General features: G+C 35.5%; 1 protein-coding gene across 1 annotated transcript in view; it reads left to right on the top strand.

Annotated features, from left to right (window-relative positions):
* LRRC9 (leucine rich repeat containing 9) overlaps positions 1–19,532 on the top strand; it is a 134,825-nt gene extending 115,293 nt beyond the window's left edge. The window contains exons 31-34 of the mRNA XM_074393170.1: positions 8,401–8,541; positions 13,663–13,807; positions 17,520–17,694; positions 18,543–19,532. Coding sequence (XP_074249271.1) covers positions 8,401–8,541; positions 13,663–13,807; positions 17,520–17,694; positions 18,543–18,582 — 501 coding nt within the window. The 3' untranslated portion in view covers positions 18,583–19,532. The remainder of the gene's footprint in view (positions 1–8,400; positions 8,542–13,662; positions 13,808–17,519; positions 17,695–18,542) is intronic.
* The last annotated feature ends 7,467 nt before the right edge of the window (positions 19,533–26,999 follow it).

Below are 26,999 nucleotides of genomic sequence, written 5' to 3'. Positions count from 1 at the left end.
CTTTTTAGTAATTCCCCTTCTGACTTGTGTGACATGTTATCTCAGTGTGATTTTGATTTGCATTTCTCTAAGGATCAGTGATGTTGAGCTTTTTTTGAGAGCTGACAAATATGTGAAAAGTATGTTTTCTTTTGTATGTCTTCTTTTGAGAAGTATCTGTTCATGTCCTTTGCCCACTTTTTAATGGGGTTGTTTGCTTTTTTCTTGTACATTTGCTTAAGTTCCTTGTAGACTCTGGATATTAGACCTTTGTCAGATGGGTAGATTGCAGAAATTTTCTCCCATTCTGTAGGTTATCTGTGCACTCTAATGATAGTTTCTTTCTTTTGCCATGCAGAAGCTCCTTAGTTTAGTTAGACCCCATTTGCCAATTTTTGCTTTTGGTGCAATTGCTTTTGGCATTTTTCTCATGAAATCAATTGTCTATGCCTATGTCCTGAATGGTATGGCCTAGATTTTCTTCTAGAGTTTTTATAGTTTGGGGTTTTACATTAAAGTTTTTAATCCATTTTGAGTTAACTTTTGTATAAGGTGTAAGAAAGGCATCCAGTTTCCATTTTCTGCATATAAGATAGCCTGTTCTCACAGCACCATTTATTAAACAAGAAATCCTTTCCCCATTGCTTGTTTTTGTGGGGTTTGTCAATGATCAGATGGTTATAGGTGTGTAGTCTTATTTCTGAGTTCTCTATTCTGTTCCATTGGTCTATATGTCTGTTTTTGTGCCAGTACAATGCTGTTTAAGTTCCTGTACCCTTGTAGTATAGTTTGAAGTCAAGTAGCATAAAGCCTCCAGCTTTGTTCTTTTTCCTTAGGATTGACTTAACTATTTGGGCTCTTTTTAAACAATGGTTTCTTCTAATTCTTTGAAGAATGTCAGTGGCAGTTTAATGGGAAGAACACTGAATCTATAAATTACTTTTGGCAATATGGCCATTTTCACAAATTGATTCTTCCTATCCATGAGCATGGAATGTTTTTTCATTTGTTTGTATCCTCTCTGATTTCCCTGAGCAGAAGTTTGTAGTTCTTGAAGAAGACTTTCATTTTCCTTGTTAGCTGTATTTCTAGATATTTTATTCTTTTTGTAGCAATTGTGATTGGGAGTTACATTCACGATTTGACTCTCTGTTTGCCTGTTGTTGATGTATAGGAATGCTAGCAATTTTTGCACATTAATTTTGTATCCTGACACTTTGCTGAAGTTGCTTGTCAACTTAAGAAGCTTTTGGGCTGAGATTATTGGGTTTTCTAGATATAGGTTCATGTTATCTGTAAACAAAGATAACTGGACTTCCTTTCTTCCTATTTGAATGCCATTTATTTATTTCTCTTGCCTGATTGCCCTGGCCAGAACTTCCAATACTATGTTGAATAGGAGTGGTGAGAGAGGGCATCCTTGCCTTGTGCCACTTTTCAAGGGGAATGCTTCCAGCTTTTTCCCATTCAGTATGATACTGGTTGTGAGACTGTAATATATAACTCTTTTTGAGGTATATTCCTTCAATAGTTTATTGAGAATTTTAAACATGAAGCGATGTTGAATTTTATCAAAGGCCTGTTCTACATCTATTTAAATAATCATGTGATTTGTGTTTTTAGTTCTGTGATAGTGTTGATGTGCTGCTGCATTTGGCTTACCAGAATTTTATTGAGGAATTTTGCCTCAATAGTCATCAGAGATACTAGCCTGAAGTTTCCTTTGCTTTATTGTATCTCTTCCAGGTTTTGGTATCAGGATGATGCTGGCCTCATAAAATGAGTTAGGGAGGAAACCCTCCTTTTCTATTTTTTGGAATAATTTCAGTAGAAATGGTACTAGATCTTCTTTGTACCTCTGGAATTAAGCTGTAAATTTGTCTGGTCCCGGGCTTTTTTTGGTTGTCAGGCTATTTATTACTGTTTCAATTTCAGAACTCATTATTGGCCTATTCAGGGATTCAGTTTCTTCCTGGTTCAGTATTGGGAGGGTGTATGTGTCCAGGAATTTATCCATTTCTTCTAGATTTTCTAGTTATGTGCATAGAGGTGTTTAATAGTATTCTCTGATGGTTCTATTTTTGTAGGGTCAGTAGTGATATTCCCCTTATAATTTCTGATTGTGTTTATTTGACTCTTCTCATTTTTTCTGTTAGTCTAGTTAGCAGTCTATTTTATTAATTTTTTTTTTAAAAACCCACCTGGATTGTTGATTTTCTGAAGAGATTTTTTTATGTCTCTATCCTCCTTCAGTTCTGCTCTGATCTCAGTTATTTCTTGTCTTCTGCTAGCTTTGGGTCTGTTTGCTCTTGGTTGTCTAGTTCTTTTAGTTGTGATACTAGGTTGTTAACTTGAGATCTTTTCTAGCTTTTCGATGTGAGCATTTAGTGCTATAAATTCCCCTCTTAACACTGTTTAGCTGCCTCCAGAGATTCTGACACATTGTCTCTTAGTTCTCATTAGTTTCAAAGAAGTTCTTGATTTCTGCCTTGATTTTATTATTTACTAAGTAGTTATTCAGGAGTAGGTTGCTCAATTTCCATGTAGTTGTGTGGTTTTGAGTCAATTTCTTAATCTTAAGTTATAATTTGATTGTGCTATGATTTGAGAGAATGTTATGATTTTAGTCTTTTGCATTTTCTGAGGAGTGTTTTACTTCCGATTGTGTGATTAATTTTTGAGTAAGTGCCATGAGACAATGAGAATGTATATTCTGTTGTTGTGTGGAGAGTTCTGTAGATATCTATCAGGTCCACTTGATCCAGAGCTGAGTTCAGGTCCTGAATATCTTTGTTAATTTTCTATCTCCATGATCTAATACTGTCAGTGGGGTGTTAAAGTCTCCCACTATTATTATGTGGGAGTCTAAGTCTCTTTATAAAGGTCTCTAAGACTGCTATCAATCTGGGTGCTCCATACTGTGTGACTATATATTTAGGATAGTTAGCTCTTTTTGTTCAATTGAACCGTTTACCATTATGTAATGCTCTTCGTCATTTTTTATCTTTGTTGGTTTAAAGTCTGTTTGTCAGAAACTGGGATTGTGACTCCTGCTCTTTTCTGTTTTCCATCTGCTTGGTAAATTATCCTTCAACCCTTTATTTTGAGCCTGTATGTGTCTTTGCATGTGAAATGGGTTTCTTAAATACAACATACCAATGGGTCTTGGTTCTTTATCCAGCTTGCCATTCTGTGTCTTACCATTTATGTCTAAGGTTAGTATTGCTATATGTGAATATGATTCTGCATTCATATGCTGGGTGGTTATTTTGCAGACTTGTTTATGTGGACAGCTAGACTGTTTATGTCTAAAGTTACTATTGTTATGTGTGAATATGATTCTGCCTTCATATGCTGGCTGGTTATTTTGCAGACTGGTTTATGTGTCTCATTACTTCATAGTGTCACTGGTCTGTTTACTTCAATGTGTTTTTGTAGTGGCTGGTAATAGTTTTTCCTATCTATATGTAGTGCTGCTTTCAGGAGCTCTTGCAAGGCAGGCCTGGTGGTGATGAATTCCCTCAGCATTTGCTTGTCTGAAAAGGATCTCATTTCCCCTTCACTTATGAAACTTAATTTGGCCAGATATGAAATTCTAGGTTGGAAATTCTTTAAAAATGTTGAATAATGGCCCACAATCTCTTCTGGCTTGTAGGACTTCTACTGAAAGATGTGCTGTTAGTCTGATGGGCTTCCCTTTGTAGGTGATTGGCCTTTCTCTCTGGCTGTTCTTAACATTTTTTTCTTTCATTTTGACCTTGGAGCATCTGATGATTATGTGTCTTGGGGTTGATCTTTTCATGTAGTATCTTTTTTTGTTGTTGTTGTTGTTATTAAATTTTTTTATTGCATTTTAGGTTTTGGGGTACATGTGAAGAACATGCAAGATTGTTGCATAGGTACATACATGGCAGTATGATTTGCTGCCTTCCTTCCCCTCAGCTATATCTGTCGCTGGGTTTTCTGAATTTCCTAATTTGAATGTTAGCCTGTCTTGCTAGGTTGGGGAAGTTCTCCTAGATAATATCCTGAAGTATATTTTCTAACCTGGTTCCATTCTCCCTATCTCTTTCAAGTTCCCCAATCAGTCATATGTTCAGTCTTAATCCCATATTTCTGGGAGGTTTTATTCATGTCTTTTCATTCATTTTTCTCTAATATTTTCTGTCTTTATTTTATTTTATTTGAGACAGAGTCTTGCTGTGTCACCCAGGCTGGAGTTCAGTGGCACAGTCTTGGCTCGTTGCAACCTCCACCTCCTGGGTTCAAGTGATTCTCCAGACCTCAACCTCCTGAGTAGCTGGGATTACAGGCACCCACCACCACACCCAGCTAATTTTTGTATTTTTAGTAGAGATGGGTTTCACTATGTTGGCCAGGCTGGTCTCAAACTCCTGACCTCAGATGATCTACCCACCTTGGCCTCCCAAAGTGCTGGGATTACAGGCATGAGCCACCATGCCTGGCCTATATTTTCAAGTTAACTAGCTATTATTAGATTGCTGTAACTATTATTGTCTTTGATAGATTTTTGGGGGGCTGTTATATTAGAACTATGAGTGGATTACACACCACAAATATAATAATAGAGTGTTCTGGATTTGTCTTTGTATTTAATTTTGCCAGTTGGCTTTATATCTTGAAAAGCTTTCTTTTGCATGTTTATAGGTTTTCTTTCAGATTGAAGAACTCTTAGCATGTCTTGCAAGACAGGCCTGGTGGTGGTGAATTCTCTCAGCGTTGTTTGTCTATGAAATACTTTATCTATCCTTCAAATGTGAGTGTCAGTTTTGCTGGATATTTTTGCATGGCAATTCTTTTTTCGTTTGAGCACTTTGAAAATATCATTCCATTCCCTCCTGGCCTATATGGTTTCCATTGAGAAGTCTGTTGCCAGACAAATTAGAACTTCTTTATGTTATTTCCTTCTTATCTCTCACTGCTTTTCATATCTTGAGCTTTGAGAATTTGATGATTAAATGCCTTCAGGTAGTCTTATTTGGACTGAACTGGTTTGGTGTTCTAAGACATTCCTGTAACCTGGATTTATCTTTCTCAAATTTGGAAAGTTTTCTGTTATTACATTTTTAAATGAGCTTTCTAGCCCTTGCTCTTTGCTCAGATCCCCCTTAGATACCAATCATTCTTAGATTTGTGTCTTTTGAGGCAATTTTCTATGTCTTGTACATAGTGTTCATTTCTTTTCATTCCCCCTGCCCGCTTTATATTTTCAAATAGCGAGTCCTGAGCTCATTGATTCTTTTCTCTGCTTGGTTATTCTGATGTCGAGAGCCTCTAAAGAGGTTTTCAGTGCAGCAAATTTATTTCTTAGTTCCAAGATATCTATTTGATATTTTTTATTATCTCAATTCCTTTGTTAAATTTTTCTGATAAATTTCTAAATTGCTTGGAAATTTACTGAATTTTCTTAAAACTACTATTTTGAATTATTGGTTAGAAGTTAACCAATCACCATCTTATTAGGGTCAGTCTCTGGATTTTTGCTTTATCCTTTTGGGGAGGTCATGGGTCCCTGTCTACTGTTGTTTCTTGCGAGTATACATGTATGTCTTTGCATTGAAAGATTATTTACTCCAGTTTTTTCTGTCCAGCTTGTTTTGGTTTTTATTGAATATATTTGTTTAGCAAATATTCACTGTTAGGTTGTTGCCTGCCTTTTGGTTCTGGCTGGGGCCAAAACCAAAAGACAGGCAGCAACCTAACTGAATATTTGCTAAACAAATATATTCAATATATTGCAACTTAAGGCCAAATTCACCTCAGCTCTAGTAACTGGTCCGAGCACTGCCTGTCTCAAATGGGGCATCTCAAAGGGATTATCCTGGGAGCGTGGGAAGGCTGGCTAGGAGCTTGTGCCCAGGGGACCAGGGGAATGTACCTCCTGCAGTCACTTTTATTTGGCATCTCCTTTAGCCAAAGTTACAGAGCAAAGTTTCTGGGCTGGGGATGGTAGTTCCACCTCCCCTGTTTGACTACCTAGTCTCAGGGATATTTTTCCCTTCAGGCAGTCACAATGCTACCCTCAGGTTAATGCAATGATAGGTCTCCTGCTCGGAAGCCCAGGAAGATGGAGAAGCTGGCTGATCACCTCCATTTTGCTTTTTCCAGGGTATAAACCATGAGTTAAGGGCAGATTTTCTGTGCAGTTCATGCCTGGCAGGATTCAGTCAGGGGGGTTGGGGCGGGAGAAGGGCATCATATACGTGGAAGGCTGGTTCTCCTGCCATCTGCTAAGAGTTTTTCTACTTCTCTGTGGCCCGGGGAACTGTCTTATCCTCATTCTTGAACTCTGGGTTGTTGCTGGTGAAGATCTCAGTACTTTATATTATTTTTCAGTTTTTTATTGGGGGTGAAATAGGCAATGACTTGCCTATTTGGAACCAAAATCCTGTTGTGAATTTTTAAAATGTTCACCATATCCATGTTTTTGTCACCTTTTTAATACCTAAAATGGTCAGTTTTTCTTTTTATTCTTGATGAATCCTGCCATAGGTTTGTTTGTCTATTGTAATTGTTTCTTTAAAGACCCATATTTTGGCTTCACCAAGTGTGTTATTATTTTGCTTTCTATTTCATTAATTTCCACTATTATTACCTTCTTTTAGTTTATTGGAGTCTGCTTTTCAAAAAAATTATTTCTCAGCACTTTGGGATGGCGAGACAGGAGGATAGCTTGAGGGCAGGAGTTTGAGACCAGCCTAGGCAACATAGCAAGACTTTGTCTCTATAAAAAATTTGGAAATTAGCCAGGTGTAGTGGTGTGCACCTGTTGATCTAGCTACTTGAAAGTCTGAGGTGGGAAAATCACTTGAGCCCAGAAGTTTGAGGTACAGTGAACTATGTCTGTATCACTGCACTCCAGCCTGGGCAAGAGAGTGAGATCCTATCTCTTTAAAAGAAAGAAAGAAAAAAACTAAGAGGGAGGAAGGGAAGGAGGGAGGGAGAGAGGGAGGGAGGGAGGGAAGAAGGAAGGAAGTTAGTCTTAAGTAGCATACCTAGCTCATTAATTTTCAATTTGTTTTCAGAATCAGTCAATACATTTTAGGTTTTAAAGTGCTACTTTAGCAACATCCTAAACGTTTTGATATGTAATGTTTTATTGTTTTTTATTTCTTAAAATCTACTTCCCAAAGGATTTCTTCTTTAACTTATGAGTTATTGAGGGAGATGTGTGTGTCTACATTAATTTCAAATCTATAGAGTGTTTCTAGTTATCTCTTTGATATTTATTTCTAATGTTATATTTTAGTCAGAGGAATCAGAGGAAATCACAATTTTTTGGTATTTATGAATCTTGCTTTGTGGTCTACAATGCAATCAAGTCTTTTTTTTTTTTACTTGATTTTATGTATTAGAGATCTTTCTCCATTCATGTATATATAATTTACTGTATATTTTTTAAAGATAGTTTATGTATTCTCTCTTGATGGTTTGTTTCTTATTTTCTTTCTTTTTGTTTGCTGCATACTATCTGTATCAGCAATCCCCAAGATCACCCTCACATTCAGAGATTTGCTAGGAGGACTCATGAGACTCAGCATATGATTGTACTCATGGCTAAGATTTATTACAGTGACATAATAAGGACACACAGCCAGATGAAAAGGGATGGAGACACAGGGAGATTCTGGGAGAATCCATGGGCAGGCTTTCTTATGCCCCTTCTCTTCCACAAGGAGTCACACAGAGCACACTCTTTACACAGCAACAAAAATGTAGCAACTTGTATATATGTTTTTCCCCAAGGAAGCCCATTAGAGACTCAGCGTTCAATGATTTTGTTGGCGGATGATTACATAGGCACCTTCTTCCTATCACATACCAAAACTCCAGACCCCAGAAGGAAATCAGAAGCATAAATCATATTGTTTGTATTAATAGTCTAAGCACAGCAAACTATCCTTATCGATTAAAGAATGGTGGGAACATTCCCAAAACACCAAATACCAAACACCAGCAACAGCTATCCTTGCAAACAAGCAGACCCTTCTGAAGTGAACAACCTCAAACCAACTTTGTTAAATCCTTCTCAGATTTTTAGAGTAGGTTGATACTATGAAGAGATGGATCATATAATTCAGTAGGTGTGTGTGAATTAATTAGATAGTACCTATGGGAAAATATGTTTCAAACTAGTTACTTTTAAGTGAACTTCCATAATGTAATCCTATTCATGAGTTTGAATTGCCCATAGTTAGTGAACAATACTGTTATTTTAAAAGGAGACTGAACCTCTAAATGGTACCCCAAAAAAGAAGCTCATTATCTGTAGCCTCTAATACTACAAGTTAGCTATTATTTGTCCTCTTTGCTGCCTATGCTAAATTTCCTTCTCTATACAGGTTAATCTTTGAAATAAAAGTTGTGTAGGAATAAGTTGTTATTTTTAACTTTATTCAGATTTGTAGAAAAATGCTACATCGCCACATGCTCATATTTCGACTGCCTAACTTACAGATGTTAGATAAAATTCCTGTGAATTCAGATGATAGGGCAAAAGCTGAATTTCACCTCGCTGAACTACAAGCAAAGAAAAATTCGGTAATATATTACTTACAATTTTCCTTTCAAAGCATATTAATTATTAGTTAATGAATATTACATTATACCTTTTGACTTAAATGTTTAAACCTATAGTGTTTTTGATGTGGATGTTCTTAGTATCTATTATGTGATTTCTATCAAAGGCAGCTTGATTTGGTGAATAAAGCATGTACATGTGCACACACACACGTATTAGGGAACAATAACATACTTCATACTCTGACATAAGGGAAATTATTTAATATTTGTGTGCTCAATATGTCAGATGATGCTAGAACACAGGAAACTATAACATATCACTTAATAAATAGAAACTAACAATAAAACTATTTCCATTTAGGCAGAGAAAAAGGGAAGGAAGGAATTCTGAACACAACTCTCTGAATTGTTTAGTTTATCTAAGAAAGATGTGTGCCTCTATTCTTGTGTTTTGTCAGGATAATTGGGCTTTTTACTCAGGAGCCCTAAAATGTATCCAATCATGGTAGGAAAGAGATTAAAGAGAGGAAATAAGAAAAGCATGTCATTTGAAAATTCTGTCTTTGAACACCTAGTTTCTTGACCACCTTCTAAAGATCTATGGTTTCTGAACAGAGAAGTAACATTATTAGAGCACTGCGGTTTGTGGCGGTGGGGGGGAAAAGAGACTGGAGGGAGAAGAAAAAACAGCTAAGAGGCTTTTAGAATAATCCAAGAGAGATGTTATAAAAACCTGGACCAGGTTAGAGAATATAAATGAATCTCTGATATAAGTGAAAAACAGAGACCAAGGATATTAGAGTCCATGAAAAGAGGTGGCTTTAAAAAATATATACTGAATAGAAAGAGATAGGACTACCATATATGCTCTCCTAACAGGCTTTCACTGAACTCACCGGATTAATTTTGGTGACATCCTCCAATTCCAGAACACACTCGACTTTTGATACTTGTAGGCTCCTCTCTAGTCCACTTCTCCCTTCAGTAGTACATTCATATACTTATCAAGAGCTAACCTGTATGTCAGTTCTTGTTATTTTAAATAAACACAAGAACTTGAAGTGTAAATTTTAAATTATTATTTCTATTTGTCTATCAAACCAAATGGGATACTTTGGAAAGTCTGGATAAAGGGCACTCTCTCCCCACCCCTTCTAACACCACCCCCCATAGTGTCAAATTAGATATGGGAGAAAAAACTAAAATATGAAGAAAATAATAAAAATTCAGAGAAAATATGTAGGGAAATTATTTTTTAAAGCTAGACAAATTCTTGTGTTTAGATTTTTCCCACATGCCTTTAAATGTTGCTACTTTAAAGAAACCAAAACTGGAAATTGTAGGCAAAATAAGGATATGATGTCTCCAAAAACAATAAAAAAACACCAATCAAGGTATCCTTGCCTACAGAAAAGGCCTTGGTCCTTCATCAAAAGATTGTGAATGCATGTACTTTTACATATTTGATTTTTTAAAGATGAATATCAATTCGACTTCTTATTGATTCCCTTATTATTATTATTTTTTAGATTTTTTTTTTTTTTTTTTTTTTTTTTTTTTTTTTTTTTTGAGACAGAGTTTCGCTCTTGTTACCCAGGCTGGAGTGCAATGGCACGATCTCGGCTCACCGCAACCTCCGCCTCCTGGGTTCAGGCAATTCTCCTGCCTCGGCCTCCTGAGTAGCTGGGATTACAGGCACGCGCCGCCATGCCCAGCTAATTTTTTGTATTTTTAGTAGAGACGGGGTTTCACCATGTTGACCAGGATGGTCTCGATCTCTCGACCTCGTGATCCACCCGCCTCGGCCTCCCAAAGTGCTGGGATTACAGGCTTGAGCCACCGCGCCCGGCCGCATTATTTTTTAGATGAAGTCTCACTCTGTCACCCAGGCTGGAGTGCAATGGTGTGATCTTGGCTCACTGCAACTTCTGCCTCTCAGGTTCAATTGATTCTCCTGACTCAGCCTCCTGAGTAGCTAGGACTACAGGCATGTGCCACCATGCCAGGCTATTTTTGTATTTTTAGTAGTGACGGAGTTTTGTCATGCTTGCCAGGCTAGTCTCGAACTCCTGACCTCAGGTGATCTGCCCACCTCAGCCTTCCAAAATGCTGGGATTACAAGCTTGAGCCACTGTGCCCAGCCCCCTTACTTTTTTAATTTACTCTTTTAAAATTAATCTTGACATTTTTTGATTAACCAAAGGACTTCTATTATAGGCCGAAGTAGCTACAGAGGCTCGCATGACTTAAAAAGTTGTACAATGTTTAAAAAAGATTATTTAGTTTAGGCAAAGGAAATTGATTTATTAATGGATTCTATCTACAAATTTTTTTCTAAAAACTATGGTTTCTGAAAAGAACTTTAGCCATTGATCTATATGATATAACAAAATGCATCATCTACTCAAATCCTTGTCACAGTCTCAGTCTTTCAAAAGAGAGCAAATGGTCAAATAAAATTTAGTTCAGTGATTTAAGCCTGCTTTCCTTTTTCCTTTTTTATATTCCTGAAGCAAGTTAATTCTTGAAAAATGTATACCACCTGTATTAGTCTCCTATTGCTGCTACAACAAATTACCCCAAATTTAGTGGCTTAAAATAACATATATTATCTTACAGTTGTGGAGGTCAAGAGTCTGAAAACAGGTATTAAATGACTAAAATAAAAAATATTGGCAGGGGCCAGGCTTGGCAGCTCATGCCTGTTATCCCAGCACTCTGGGTAAGCTGAGTTCAAGTCTACTCTGGGTGACACAGAGAAACTCTGTTTCTACAAAAAACAATAATACAAAAATTAGCCAGGCATGATGGCACATGCCTGTAGTCCCAGCTACTCAGGAAGCTGAGGTGAAAGAATCTCTTGAGCCTATGAGGTGGTGGTTGCAGTGAGCCAAGGTTGTGCCCTGCACTCTAGCCTGGGTGACAAAGTGAGACCCTGCCTTGAAAAAAACAAAAAATATTGGCAGGGCTGCATTTCTTCTGGAAGCTCTAGGAGAGAATTTACTCTTTGCCATTACCAGCTCCTAGAGGCTATCCACATTCTTTGGCTCATGGCTGTCATCCAGCAATGCCATCACTTAGACCTCTGCTTCCATGATCAATTCCCCTTCTCTCTGACCTTCGGCTTCCTTCCACCTCAATAATTTCCCCATCTCAAAATCCTTAATACACCTGCAAAGTACCTTGCTGTGTAAGGCAAGGTATTCACAGGTTTTGGGAATTAGGATGTAGATATATTTGGGGGAGGGGTATTATTCTTCCTGCCATACCACATATGTGAGGGCTACAGTGAAAGACCTACGAAAATTGCCACATTAAAATTTATAAATTGTTTTAAGGTAATGTAGTCTAAATAGAAAAGACATAAAGTAACCACTTAGAACTTGAAGATCCTAATTTTCATATAAAATTCTTTAAACATTGGTTTAATTTAGCATTTAATTTGGCATAACTCAAAATTCAACCAATAATGAATATTTCAACTACAGGGTTTGTTTGTTGGCTGTTCTTTTCTATTTCTTATATAGTGAACTCAGATTTTCTCCTTATAGAACTATGATGTCATCTTGAGTTACTCTAGATTCACATCCTTGCCATTTAAATCAGTGCTATATATAGGAATATAACCATCTTTCCAGTTAGTTATTCTGTATGTAAATTAAAAAATTTTTGGGCTGGGTGCGGTGGCTCAAGCCTGTAATCCCAGCACTTTGGGAGGCCGAGGCGGGTGGATCACGAGGTCAAGAGATCGAGACCATCCTGGTCAACGAGGTGAAACCCCATCTCTACTAAATATACAAAAAATTAGCTGGGCATGGTGGCACGTGCCTGTGATCCCAGCTACTCAGGAGGCTGAGGCAGGAGAATTGCCTGAACTCGGGAGGCGGAGGTTGCGGTGAGCCGAGATCGCGCCATTGCACTCCAGCCTGGGTGACGAGTGAAACTCCGCCTCAAAAAAAAAAAAAAAAATTTTAATTTATATATGGTTAGTAAAATAAAGTGAGTATTTGAAATTGTTATTTTAGAGAAATTTATTTTAAAATTCAAGGGACTGGAACAAACTTAAGCCATTATTTCTTTTAACTGGCTGTTCAGGAGACACAAGTATAGAAAACTTCTGAAGTCAAATGTGTTTGTCTTCGTTTTAGTTGCTACTGGCCTTCCTTTTTAACAGCAGATAAGGATGAAATAAATGAAATCTAAAGTTCTTTTAAACCAAAACATTTTGGTGGTATGGTTTCAGAAGAAAATTTGACAGCATTCTAGATTACTGATGGGAAGAAACTCTCACAAAAGAATTTGTTAGGGAATTTAGAACTGACCAGCTTTAGTAAAAGGACTAATAGCTTAGCATTCATTACAAAGCAGCCTTCTTGGTAACACTTACTGAAGTATGAGGTAAACAGGTAATTTTACACAAATAGAAAGCTGAATTGTATGTTCAGAAATCACACATTTTAAAGTATAAACAAGGTCAGTCTTAACAAAAGCAGAGAAGCTATAAATTTCTAGGGGAAGCAAGAGTCCCTGGCCTAAAATATTTTTCTCCTCTATTTGCTGATTCCTGAAATTTTTACAAAAGCCTCTTAATCCTCAGTAGGTGTGAAATGCAAATACTATTTAGAGTTTTACCACATTCACTAAAATTGATTATAAGATACTTCTCTTAGTTCCCATTTTATTTACTGTTTGTTTTGAAAACTAACTGCAAGTCATCTGATTAGGTAATGTGAAGAATACAAAGATTGCGAGAAATAACATTTACCTTCCAGAAATTCTATTCACACACAAAAAAGAAAAAGCATTACAATGGGGAAGTTTTAATTCTCATTTTCTTAATTCCATACTTACCTTGTTAAGACCCGTTGGAAATGAGGAGTGGTCATCAAGCACTAGATTCTAGTGATGGTGCAATGCAGTCTGAAAAAAAAAAAAAAGAACACAAGGTTCTGGGGGAGGTTAACTCCCCTAAAAGCTCTGCTGATTTTAAGGTTTTGCCTAGTACCAATTCTGCATTTAGGCAAGTAGATAATTCCTGACTAAAAAAATGTTGTCATCTTAGACTTGTTATAAGGATTAAGCCTATTGATCTGAGTTTTGGAGATGAGATATTATTAACTGTTTTATTTTATTATGTAGCTTATTCCTGTTACCAGCTCTCCTATGGATGGCAGATCATTTGGCCAAGTAAAACCTCCTCCCATAAAGATAACAAATGTGATTCTGCCTGGTGGATTCAGCCATTACTTGGGATCTGACATTACTTTAACTCCTGAAGTTGAAGGTATTTTGACAAAGAATTTCAGAGAGAATGTAAAAGAATCACTTCACTTGAAATAAAAATCTCACTCTAATTTCTAAAATTACTTAAAGTTCCTTACATTTCCTAAAATTGCATGTTTGTTCAAGTTTCCTGTGGCCATTTTCATTTCAGAGATTATGGTTTTATTATTTTTAGTTTTATTATCATTTTCTTTTGTACTCAGCTACTAGTATGTTGTGACTAAGCATTTGCTCATTTACAATGTGAACTTTTCAATACTTGAACAATTATTTCATATCTTTCTGAAGCTTTTATTTCATTGCATGGATGTCAGAGCGAACAACTACTAAAACCAGTTCATTAGTACATCCTGCTAAAAGTGGAAATCAGAGGTGTAAGAACATTAACAACAGAATCTTGGGGTACAAAGGATATTTTGCAGAGAGATCTCACTTTCCCTTGAAATCATAAGAAAATATTCATGAAGCAAATACTAAAGAAGAGCTTCAAGAGGTAGAGTTTTAAAAGAGGGAGTATATTAAAAGAACAAGTATGGAAGTGGTTTATTCTGCTATATAAATTTTAGTTCAAGTTTAGAATAAACCTGTTCCCTAATTCCACATCTTCTCTGGTTATCATTTTGGCAAAATTGGGGTTAACTACTCCTCTGAGGGCTGACTTCTTCCATTCCTTCTGACTTCCTGCTTTGTCCTCAGACCACTCAGAGACAATAAAACTGAACATCACAATAATTATAAAATGATCTAAGAGCCTACTATCAAAAAATAGTAGATTGTTCCATGTGATTACAGTTTTTTAAAGAAACCTAGTGGAAAAAATCCAGCATAATTTACTCTATTAAGATGTTATATTTTGTCTCATTTTTCATACGTATATGTCACTCTGGCTTCCAAGTTTTAATCATAATGAAGATTGTTATGCTTTTGTCTACAACTCTCAGTAAAATTGGGCATACCAAATTGTTATTTCCTCCTTAACAGAACAAAGTCGTTTTCAGGAATGTCATGATCTTTTTATATTTTTTATTAGTTTACCCCTCAACTCATTTTCATAACTTCCTTCTCAGGAGAAGCATACCTTGTTTTATTGCACTTCACTTTATTGCATTTCAGATACTGAGTTTTTTTTACAAATTGAAGGTTTGTGACAACCCTGCATCAACCAAGTCTGTTGGTGCCATGTTTAAAACGTGCTCACTTTGTGTCTCTGTATCACATTTTGGTAATTCTGTTACTATTTCAAACTTTTTCATTATTATCATATTTGTTTTGGTGATCTGTGATCAGTAATCTTTTTAAGTCAGTTAGTAACCCTACAGTGACCTCTAATGAAGGAAGAATCTCACATCTCTCACTTTAAATTAAAAACTAGAAATGATTAAGCTTAGTGAGGAAGCCATGTTGAAAGCCAAGATAGGCTGAAAGGTAGGCCTCTTATACCCAACAGATAGCCAAATTGTGAATGCAAAGGAAAAAAATCTTGAAGGAAATTAATAATGCTACTCCAAGGAACAAATGGGTGATAAGAAATTGAAACAGTCTTATTGCTGATATGGATAAAGGTGGTCTGGAATAGTATCAACCAGCCACAACATTCCCTTAAGCCAAAGACTAATCCAGAGGCCCTAACTCTCTTCAAGTCTATGAAGGCTGAGCGTGGTGAGAAAGCTGCAAAAGAGAATTTTGAAGCTAGCAGAGGCTTCTTCATGAGGTTAAAGGAAAGAATCACAAAATATTATATAAGACAGCATAAAAGCATAAGGTAAAGCAAGAAGTGCTGATGTAGAAGCTGCTGCAAGATATCTAGAAGATCTAGCTAGGATAAATGATGAAAGTGGCTATACTAAAAAAGAGATTTTCAATGCAGATGAAACAGCCTTATATCAGAAGATGATGCCATCTAGGACCTTCATAGCTAGAAAGGAGGTGTCAATGCCTGGCTTCAAAGCTTCAAAGGACAGACTGTCTTGTTAGTGGCTAGTGCAGCTAGTGACTTTAAGTTGAAGCCATTGTTCAATTCAAAGAAATCATTGCTCAGCCACTGTAAAACTCCTAGGGATCTTAAGAATTACACTAAATCTACTCTGTCTATGCTCTATCAGTGGAACAACAAAATTTGGATGACAGCACAGCTGTTTAAAGTATGGTTTACTAAGTTTTTTCGCCCACTGTTGAGACCCAGTGCTGAGAAAAATACTGCTTTCCAAAGACTACTGCTCATTGACAATGCACCTAGTCACCTAATAACTTTGATGGAGAAGTACAAGGAGATGAATGTTGTTTTCATGCCTGCTAACATAATATCCATGCTGCAGCTGATGGATCAAGGAGTAACTTCAAGTATTATGATTTAAGAAATTCATTTTGTAAGGCTCTGACTGCCATAGATAATGATTCCTCTGATGGATATGGGCAAAGTAAATTGAAGACTGCTTGGGAAGGATTCACCATTCTAGATGCCATTAAAAACATTTGTAATTCATGTGAGGAGGTCAAAATAGCAACCCTAATGGGAGTTTGGATGAATTTGAGGGATTCAGAACTTCAGTGGGGCACCTAACTTTCAAACTTCTTCATTATTATTATATTTGTTATGTTTGTGGTGGAAACAGCAAGAGAACTAGAAGTGGAACCTGAAGATGTGACTGAACTGCTGCAATCTCATGCTCAAACTTGAATGGATGAGGAATTGCTTCTTATGGATGAGCAAAGAAAGTGGTTTCTTGAGATGAAAATTATTCCTGGTGAAATGCTGTGAACACTGTTTAAATGACAACAAAGGATTTCAAATATTACATAAACTTAGTTGATAGAGCAGTGGCAGAGTTTGAGAGGATAGACTCCAATTTTGAAAGAACTCTACCGTGGAGAACATGCTATCAAACATCACATTGTTCACAGAAATCTTTGATGAAAGGAAGAGTTGTTCTATGCCGTAAACTTCATTGTTGTCTTATGCCACAGCAACCCAGCCTTCAGCAGCCACTACCCTGATCGGCCAACAGCCATCAACACTGAAACAAGACCCTCCAACAGCAAAAAGATTACAACTTGCTAAAGAAAACAAAATACAAACAAAACAAAACAAAAAAAAAGAAAAGAAAAAAAAGATTACAACTTGCTGAAGATTCACATGATTGTTAGCATTTTTTAGCAGTATTTTTAAATTAAAGTATGTTGTTTTTAAACATAATGCTATTGCACACTTAATAGACTACACTATAGTTGTAAACATAACTTTTATATGTCCTGGAAAACCAAGAAATGTGTGTGACTCACTTTATCGCAATGGTCTGGAACCACACCCACAATATTTCTGAAGAATGACTATTACTTTCTTCAAGATTTGTTATGCACTGAAAAAATCCTGCAGTCTCTTTCCTATTTTTTGACTGTGCTGCCCCAATTTTTATTTTTAAAAGTATGGTCACTTTATCTGTTCAATAATATTTTAAACATAAATATCCAGCATGCAGGTCTGGGTATTTGTGTTTAAAATATTATCTAGAAAAAATCAAATTGATTGATGAGCTCACAGAAATTTAAGCCACAATAAGTGCTAAAAATACATTCTAATTCTATATTTTTATTTTAAATTCACTTTATAAAATATGTATAACATACATTCAGCTGAAGGACAAACTATGTTGCTTAATGCTTATGTTACTTAATATTTCTCATTGTTTCAAAATTTTAATTTTTCATATTTCTAGTTTCAGACAGAAAAAACAAGAATGCTGGGATTCTGACAAATAATCCTCGGAGCATCCATGCAGAAATAGCTTTTCAGCAACTGAGAGGGATAAGTATCTCTCCATTTCTTTTATCACACCAGAATATTGCATCTCCAACTGCACAAATGTACCAGAGCAACCAAGATGAGAGAAGGTAAAGCTATTTTCTATGTGTTTTAATATCATTTCTCATCATTAAAACAGTACTCTTCATATTTGCTAGTCGTGTATAAAAACAGGAAATATTGTTATATACTATTATATATTTACTCTGGGAACTAGAAAAACTATCAGATAGCATAAGGCTTCTTAATTTCTACATTCACCAAACCTTTCCCAAAGTCCAGTCTATTTACATAATAATTCAAAAAGGCTTAGAAATGGCTATCAAGGTCAAATAATTCAGAGTATTAGTGCTCACTAGTGAGGGAACAATGAAACAGTTACATGGGAACTACTTTAATTTTATCTTCTCCCAACTCACTCTACTCACTCAATTTGCAAAGCAGTTCACTTATGCTTCTAAAGAGTCAATAAATTAAACTCCCTGAAATTGTGAAGGCTAAGAATTTTGTAAAAATTCCTATTTGCCTCCTCCAGTCTGAATGTAGCCTTAGAGACCAGCTCAAAGCCTAAGAACCTTGCTAGTTTTCATTAAGAATATACTCTGCTGCTCAATACTTGTTTCCTTCGATTCCCAAGTATTACCTGTCCCCATCTTCCTTGCATCCATGCTCCCGCTCATCTGTTGAAATGACCTATCCCAGCAGCAGATCTAGTTTAGGCTTGGCTCTTGCTGCACTGACTCCTTCTGCTATAATCAGCCATGTCCCACTGAGTGCAAAGGATTTTTAAATAGCCACAAATAGTATCATTTTGTCTCTTTGAAATTGTGTACATCTAAAACACAGAAATTATTTATTGCAGAATTACCTTAAGTTAGCTGATCCATTACAAAATTAAGTCACCACTATTTCACTTATTAAAACTTATTTCTTACAGAATTTCTGGGAGCAACTTTCCAAGACCAAATCGAATGTAACTGCCTGTAGAGAAATGAACATACACCAAGAAACTTACCTCTGTTTAGTAGTTGTGCAAAAACTAGCAGACAGTGGTGAGTGGAAAACAACAACAAAAAGATAATCATATTACTTAAGTTACTGAAACACTTCAGTTCCATATGAAAATAATCACCCTTGTGAACCTTATTTAATGTCACCTCTCTTAAACTTTCTTTATAGTTACCTTTAGTTATTTGTTTGAATTTCCATATTATAAAAATCATGAACTATTATATCAGACAACAATTTGAAAACATAAAAGTGACATGAAAAAAGTCCAGAGAATTGAATGCTTAGTTCTGGTACTAGAAACATTTAGTATAAATTCAGTAGAAACATTTATGTATAAATTTAGTCATTATGGCATGTCATAGGAAGATATTAAGAAAGGATAACTTCAAGAAATAAGTATATTTTCATTTATAGAATATCTATTCATTTGGGATTACATAAAACTAAAGCACATTTCTTACCCAACATAACTATTACTAAAGCAAGATGAGTTTTGCTAGTTGAACTACAGATTGGTATTAAAAAAAAAAAATTCCCTCAAATCAGATCTGTCCTCAAAATTGCTTAGAGATGCAAATTGTGGACATCAATAGTAGTTTCTAAATGTGGCTAACTGTGGGTGCAGCCAGTCTTTCATACTCTAAGAATAAGAAGAGTCTGATTTAATATACAAATTATTAATTACACCTACAGTGATATAATTTTACAAGTAGTTTCAGGCTGAAGAGAACACATGTTCAAACTGAGTGGACACACTTAAAAATATAACCTTAAATAATTATATTTCACTGAAAAGAATTTTTCTAAACTATTACATTGTATAGTACTAGGAAATGTCACAAATCCATCAAATGTGGTTTTGAATTTGCTTGTTATTTAAATTGATAACTAAATTGCCAGTCATATTTTGATATAAATGAGCTCCATGATTCATGAAGTATTCTATTTAAAATTTTACAGTTATTGGTTCATCAGTACATGTAGTTTCATAATATTTTATACTTTCCTTACACAAAAATAAATTATTTTAACCAAAATATGTATACTTTATAATCTGTCTGGAAATAGTTTTAAAGGTATTTTGGGTATTATATAATTCCAATGTATATGCAACAATTTTGTATTTTTCTTTTTTAAACGCTGTATGTCTGTATTTAATCATGTGACATTTAAAATTTCAAACCTAATTATAGATTGATTTTGCTCTTCATAACGTGTGGTTTTTAAACAACTATTACACTTACGAGGTAATAGGATCCTTTGTTTAAAAACAACTATGCAGTTTTTTGACAACTGCTTTCAATTACGGTGTTGTGAAAGTCTACTCTACACTATTTATTACTAACTAAATTGGCATCATCTGTTTATTTTCTTTTATGATTTTGTATAAATTAAATGCTGAATGTGTTACTTTTATAATAAAAAGTGTCTTAAAATAACAAGTAGCAAAAATAAATGTAATAGGTTTCACTGGAGAAAAATGTTCAGAATAGAAATATATAAAGCAGAAAAAAACAAAACTTACACTGTTATCCACTTAGCATTTTTGGCATATTTTCTTTTAGCCACTTTTCCTATGGACTTTTAATATATTTGAGATCTTCATTTGATTTTTATGTACACATTGTTAAATTTTAAGCTATTTATAATTCTTATAAATCATTAATTAAATTTCATCTGAATTTCTGAGTAGCTGGCATTACACCACCATGTCAGGTGTGGTGGCTCACATCTGTAATCCCAGCACTTCGGGAGACCAAGTCGGGTGGATTACCTGAGGTTTTTTTTTTTTTTGAGATGGAGTTTCCCTCTTGCTACCCAGGCTGGAGTGCAATGGTGCGATCTCGGCTCACCGTAACCTCTGCCTCCTGGGTTCAGGCAATTCTCCTGCCTCAGCCTCCTGAGTAGCTGGGATTACAGGCACGCACCACCATGCCCAGCTAATGTTTTGTATTTTTAGTAGAGACAGGGTTTCACCATGTTGACCAGGATGGTCTCGATCTCTTGACTTCATGATCCACCCGCCTCGGCCTCCCAAAGTGCTGGGATTACAGGCTTGAGCCACCGCGCCCGGCTATTGAAATATTTTTAAAGACGCACTATGCTAAATTGCAATTTAAATTCTCAGTTGTCTTTCAGAACTACATCAGCAAGAAATGCCCAGCTATTTTATTAGTAATATTATTTCTATGTTTTCATTTTACAAAAATCTTAATTATGTCATTCTAATATTACTGTTTTTCTTTCCATAGTGAATAAAATTGTTTTGTAAACTACTCGAAAGACATTTCTCAGACTTAATTTATGCATTTTTTATCTTAAGATTTTTGTTTTGGTAATGATTTTTCCTTAAAATTAAGATAAAATGAATTATTTAATTGCAAAGATATACAATGTTGTAAAGTAAAAATAGAATAGCATATTCAAAGGAACTTAGAAGTATCTTTGAAAGTATTAGTTGCCTGAAGTCAAATTATTTTTCTCTTGTATTTTATTAACCACTACCTTAACTATATGCTTTTTTAGGTAAATCAAAAAGCCAGTTTATCAACATTATCATTTTCCATATAAGATTCTAATGATTCTGAACTACTAAATTTTAAATTATAACAGATTTTTTCTAATATCATTAAAAATAACAGTATTTCTATATGTTCTGAATAAAAATCTATTGAGATAAAAGTTTGTTTTTTCCAAAATAAAAAGTTATATTTTGATCAAACATTAAAATAGAAATGGATATGAAGAATTTTTAACAAATAGCATTTTACATTTTCATTTGGTTTTTAATTTTATAATTGTAATTATAAATATTTTATACCAGCAGTTATAAGCATTATAAATAGTAAAAAAAAAAATTAATGATGATTTTGCTATTTTTGTAAACCACAAAAATAACAATAACTATAATTCAAATAGAAAACAGATACGGTGATACAATTTTTGTTTGTTTCCAGTGGGGTTGAAGTGATTTAAAAGCTATAGATTTTAATCAAGAGCTGCATGTTTTTCTTCTTGCTTATTGTAGGTTTGCCTCTACTATTTGTTCCATCTTTAATTGTAACACAGCCCTTCCTCTCTCTTCCCTCTCAGAATGTTTTACAAGTTTGTCTCTCAAATAACAACCAAAAAAGACTAATCGGTAAAATATATAGATATATCAATAACATTTTAAAGTTTCTAATTATTTCTTATTCCTCTATCAATTTGGTTTAAAACAGGTATTTACAAACACTGGTAGCCTACTTTCCTATGGCCTTTCATTTTATATGAAGTGCTTTAAAAGAGTTCAATCAACCTTAATGGTGCATTTCGAGTTAAGGAAATAGAATGGGAATAAGTCAATTTGAGCTCCCAGACAAACAAGTGTCTTCAGAAAGAATAGGCATAAATGGGTTTAGAAATCAGAGTACGAGTAAAATGCAGCGAGCAGAGCACTCAGGGAAGCCAGATACAATGGAAAGAGTAAAATACTGCAGAGCTTTTTAAGCTTCACACAATTCAACAATGGACTTGATCCAGCCATCTATGTTAAACTGCTAAAAGATAGGTGAAAAGCAAGCTGGAATTCTATAAAGAGTGTTGAGGAACAGTAGAATGAAGAGTTTAAATCTAGAGAATGAATACAGTCATTCAACAGGATGGCAATGAAGTCAAAATTGGCATATTTCCCTGGTTACCTTGTAAAGGACTCTGTTCTGTTTTAGGTATTAAGCCATGATTAGCAATGAAGTAGTCTTTAAACTGCCACAGTTGGAGTTTTTAAACATCATACTATACATATGTGATTTTTACAATACATACACATACATCCATGGAAGTATAAATATATGTAGATCTCATATAGTTGTAACAATTCAATATTCTAGTCTATAGCAATCAATACACTGTATCAAACTTCCTGCCACCTAGAAAAAAGAAAGGCTAATTTAGTGGCAAAGGTTTGAATGTACAAATAGCTTAAATGGTTTAATTTTTTAATTAGCTGTAATCAATCAGACTTCTACATTTTGGGGAAATTTTTCTTAAATATATTGATGTATTTTTCTGCTTTAACAAATAGAATACATTAAATAAAATTTTATTTTCAATGATTTATAGCGCTTCAGGTTCATAGTTGTGCATGATTTGCCATTTTAGAGAAAGGTAGCTGAGGAGAAGCGTATAGAATGTGTTTTGAACTTACGCTATAACCTTGGCAGTTGCTTAAGGCCAAATTCCCTTATATGACTTTTATGTGTGTCCCTTCAATTATTATGATGCCAAAATAACTTTTCTAGTTAACTGAAGATTCCAATATCAATGTAGTCATTACTATATTGTTAAATTATGTTTTGAATGAAGACATATTTATGGAAACATGGTAAACTCTATAAATTGAAACAATACAATAAAACTGAAACCCAAACATGTGTTAATGGTAACACATTGGGCTGTTGTGAACTCACAAGAAGTATAACTATGAGAATATCAGTCACATAATTGTCATCCTTTAATAGTTCAATTATTAAATGTTTTAAATTAATATTTAGTATTAACTAATATTGACATCATCAATAATTTAATGATAGCTATAACAGAGATTTCATAAATTGATTATTATCATGGTACTGTTTTAGCATAATGCTATTTGCAGATTTTTTTCCAATGCATTGTAGGAAAATAAGAGTAGAAATTTGGCCAGGCGCAGATGGCTCATGCCTGTAATCCCAGCACTTTGAGAGGCCGAGGTGGGCAGATCACAAGGTCAAGAGATTGAGACCATCCTGGCAAACGTAGTGAAACCCCATCTGTACTAAAAAACAAAAATTAGCTGGGCATGGTGGCATGCGCCTGTAGTCCCAGCTACTCAGGAAGCTAAGGCAGGAGAGTTGCTCGAACCCGGGAGGCGGAGGTTGCAGTGAGCTGAGATCACACCGCTGTACTCCAGCCTGGCGCCTAGCGACAGAGCGAGACTCTGTCTCAAAAAAAAAAAAAAAAGAAAGAAGGAAAGAATAGAAATTTGTATTTACAACATGAGTATTTCAGTCACTTTAATTTTTTAAAGAAAAACTATCAAAAACAGCTATTTGCCAGATATGGTAGCTCCTGCCTGTCATCCCTGGAGGCAGGAGGATCACTTGAGTCCAGGAGTTTGAGAATGCAGTGAGCTATGATTGTGCCACTGTACTTCAGAACTGGGGTGACAGAGAAAACAAAACAAAAGTTTTGGCTGGAAACCACTTCTCTCTTGTAATTCAAAAACAATTTTAAAAAGTGAGATAGTTGTTTCTAATATATGGTCTCCAATAGATGTTTCTAATAGATGCTTCATATTTTTACATTCAAAAGATTAGTTAAGAATACTATTATGAACTTAGAGGGAAAAATCAAATGGAAACGAAGCAGAACTAATGATTTCTAGAGTAATTTTATTTCTATTTGGTTATAAATAGCTTGACCTCCCTTACTGGATCATAAACATTTATTTTACTTTGAGATTGGTTACTAACATTTACATACTGTTTTATTTCTCGCCAAATTTTTAAATTGTATTCATCATGTTTTCAAACATCTTTTCATGATCGTTGAAGAGAACTAAAGATCTTTTCATGTACTAAAGGGGGAGAAAAACTAAAATTACTTTTTAAATTATAAAATCAAATCTACCTACTAATTTGCTGGTATGATTATATAAAAATATTAAAAACATATGAACTTATATTTTTAAAAATTTGATACTATTCCTTTGATGTAAATTCACTTATTCATTTGTATGTACAATCAAGTTTATCATAACTAAATGGCCTATGCATTAAAGAGATAAGCACAGGAATAATGTTACAGTAGAAAACAGAGGCTACACAACCAACAGAATAATAAAGAGCTGTCCTACTACATACTACATCACTTCCATTGCATGACATATTTTTACTGTTCTTTTACATTTTCTAAAGATGTTACCCTCTGGGAGATGAAAATATCAGTTATATACAGTCTTTTATCAAATATTCAATTGAGTATATCATTACAACAAACAAAACAGTATTAGAACCAGCCTGCAAGATCTAAGAAATTATTTCCCCCAGGAATTGCAAACAGAAGTCTTCAGGAACACTGGCTGGGCATGGTGGCTCACGCCTGTAATCCCAGTATTTCAGGAGGCGAAGGCGGGTGGATCACTTGAGGTGTTCAAGGATAGCCTGGCCAACATGGCAAAACCCATCTCTACTGAAAATACAAAAATTATCCAGGTGTGGTGGTAGACACCTGTAATTCCAGCTACTCAGGAGCCTGAGACAGGGGAACCGCTTGAGCTCAGGAGGTAGAGGTTGCAGTGAGCCGAGATAGACCCACTGCACTCCAGCCTGGCAAGACGGAGATTCTGTCCAAAAAAAGGAAAGGGGAAAGGAAAAAGGGGAAAGGGGAAAGGAGAAAAAGGAGAGTGTAAAGGGTAGAAGGGAAATGGGAAAGGAAGGGAGAGGAGGGAGGGAAGGCAGGCAGGCAGGCAGGCAGGCAGGCAAGAAGGAAGGAAGGAAGGAAGGAAGGGAGGTAGGTAGGTGGGTACGGAGGGAAAGAGTCTTCAGAAACATGCCACATAACCTCAATGAAGGAGGCCAGATATAAGAAAAATTAACAGCCATATATATAGTCAACTGCGCTTGTACTGAAACAGAATTTGCTAGATAACTTCCATTTGCCCTTCCAGATATACTCCCCACCTTTCTTTTCCTCTGTGACTCTAAAGACTCACCTTTAAGGACAACATCATTTAGGATCATTTGACCCTCTAGCTGGCAGCTGGCTGTAGCCAATGGAAGACAATAGAAGTAGATTGAAGAGTAAAAGAGTGAGAGTTGGGCTTTAGTAGCACCTGCATTCTACAAGAACTACAGCTTCTATTGGGCTCTCCTAAAATATCTAGGTTCTGTTGAACTCTCGTCTTCTTACACCAGGCGTCCCCAAACTACAGCCTGCGGGCCACATGGGGTCCCCTGAGGCCATTTATCCGGCCCCCCACCGCACTTCAGGAAGGGGCACCTCTTTCATTGGTGGTCAGTGAGAGGAGCACAGTGAGAGGCGGCCCTCCAACGGTCTGAGGGACAGTGAACTGGCCCCCTGTGTAAAAAGTATGGGGACGCCTGCCTTACACCTTCAGGCCTATAGGCATCACAGGTTCAGGTGCTTCACCTGCCAGGGCACAATGGCTCACACCTTAATCCCAGCACTTCAGGAGGCCGAGGCAGATGGATCACTTGAGGCCAGGAGTTCGAGACCAACCTGGCAAACATGATGAAACCCCATCTCTACTAAAAATATGAAAATTACCCAGGTGACAGAGACTCTGTCTCAAAAAATAAAAAATAAAATACTTCATGAATCCTGGTCTGTTTCCTTTAATTCTATCCACACTTTTTAAGTAATCCCTTCACTAAACTCCTCAATGACCCCATTTGACTTTGCCACTTGTTTCTTGGTGAGATCCGAGTATGTACAATACCTGTATGACACAAATGTATGATACTGGGGAATTGTATTTTAAATTAAAATGGAAAAACTAGCAGTGGAAAACTGAAATATCTGTTTACCTTTATAACCCATTAGCCTTCTGGTTTAGACCTATACACCTGACACCTCTTTCTTTCACAGCAAGATGTTAATGTTAGGTTAGAGTTGTGATGTGCAACATGGAAACAGACTTCAATTGTGGGAGCTATATTTTTAGTTTCATAAAAAAGCAAAATAAAACAACTGGGATTGAGAGAGTTCTAGTTTATCATTGCTTAGATAGCAATCCCCATACCTTGCTATCAGCCAAGAAGATTTATTCTGAACAGAGACAAGAGGTATTAGAACACCAGAGTTCTTTGGATCCATCAAGAATCATACCCCACAAATAGAGATAACTGGATAATGTAACTGTGCTCTTCTCAATTGAAGTTAAAAATGCTACAAATAATTTAACATCTAAATACATTTTTTCCCTATAACTTTCACAGAACTGCTTGGCTGTATATTTAACCTACTGATCAAAAGAATTTCCTCAAGTTTACATTTATAGATGTTTTCAATGAGTGCACATGATTTTCTTCTGCATTCAATAAACATGTAAAAAATATTGATGACTACGGAAAACACCCAAGTAATAATTGCTGTGGTTAAGAATCATCTATGAATACTAAAATTAGAAGATGACAGTATAAACAAGATACTTGCAAGGTCTCTAAGAATTTCCCTACAAGATACTGTTTAATTACAAATAGAAAAAAATACTAACTGTAAACTGATAAACACTTTAACCAAGTGATCAAATTTAATATCACTAAAAGTAATATATATCAATATCCTGATATGATGCACTGATAAGGGCACAAAATCATTCTGTAGTATTCCTGCCAAAATT

The sequence above is a fragment of the Saimiri boliviensis genome, chromosome 2, assembly GCF_048565385.1.
Source record: "Saimiri boliviensis isolate mSaiBol1 chromosome 2, mSaiBol1.pri, whole genome shotgun sequence".
Taxonomy (NCBI): domain Eukaryota; kingdom Metazoa; phylum Chordata; class Mammalia; order Primates; family Cebidae; genus Saimiri; species Saimiri boliviensis.
This window is presented reverse-complemented; position numbering and strand designations above follow the sequence as displayed.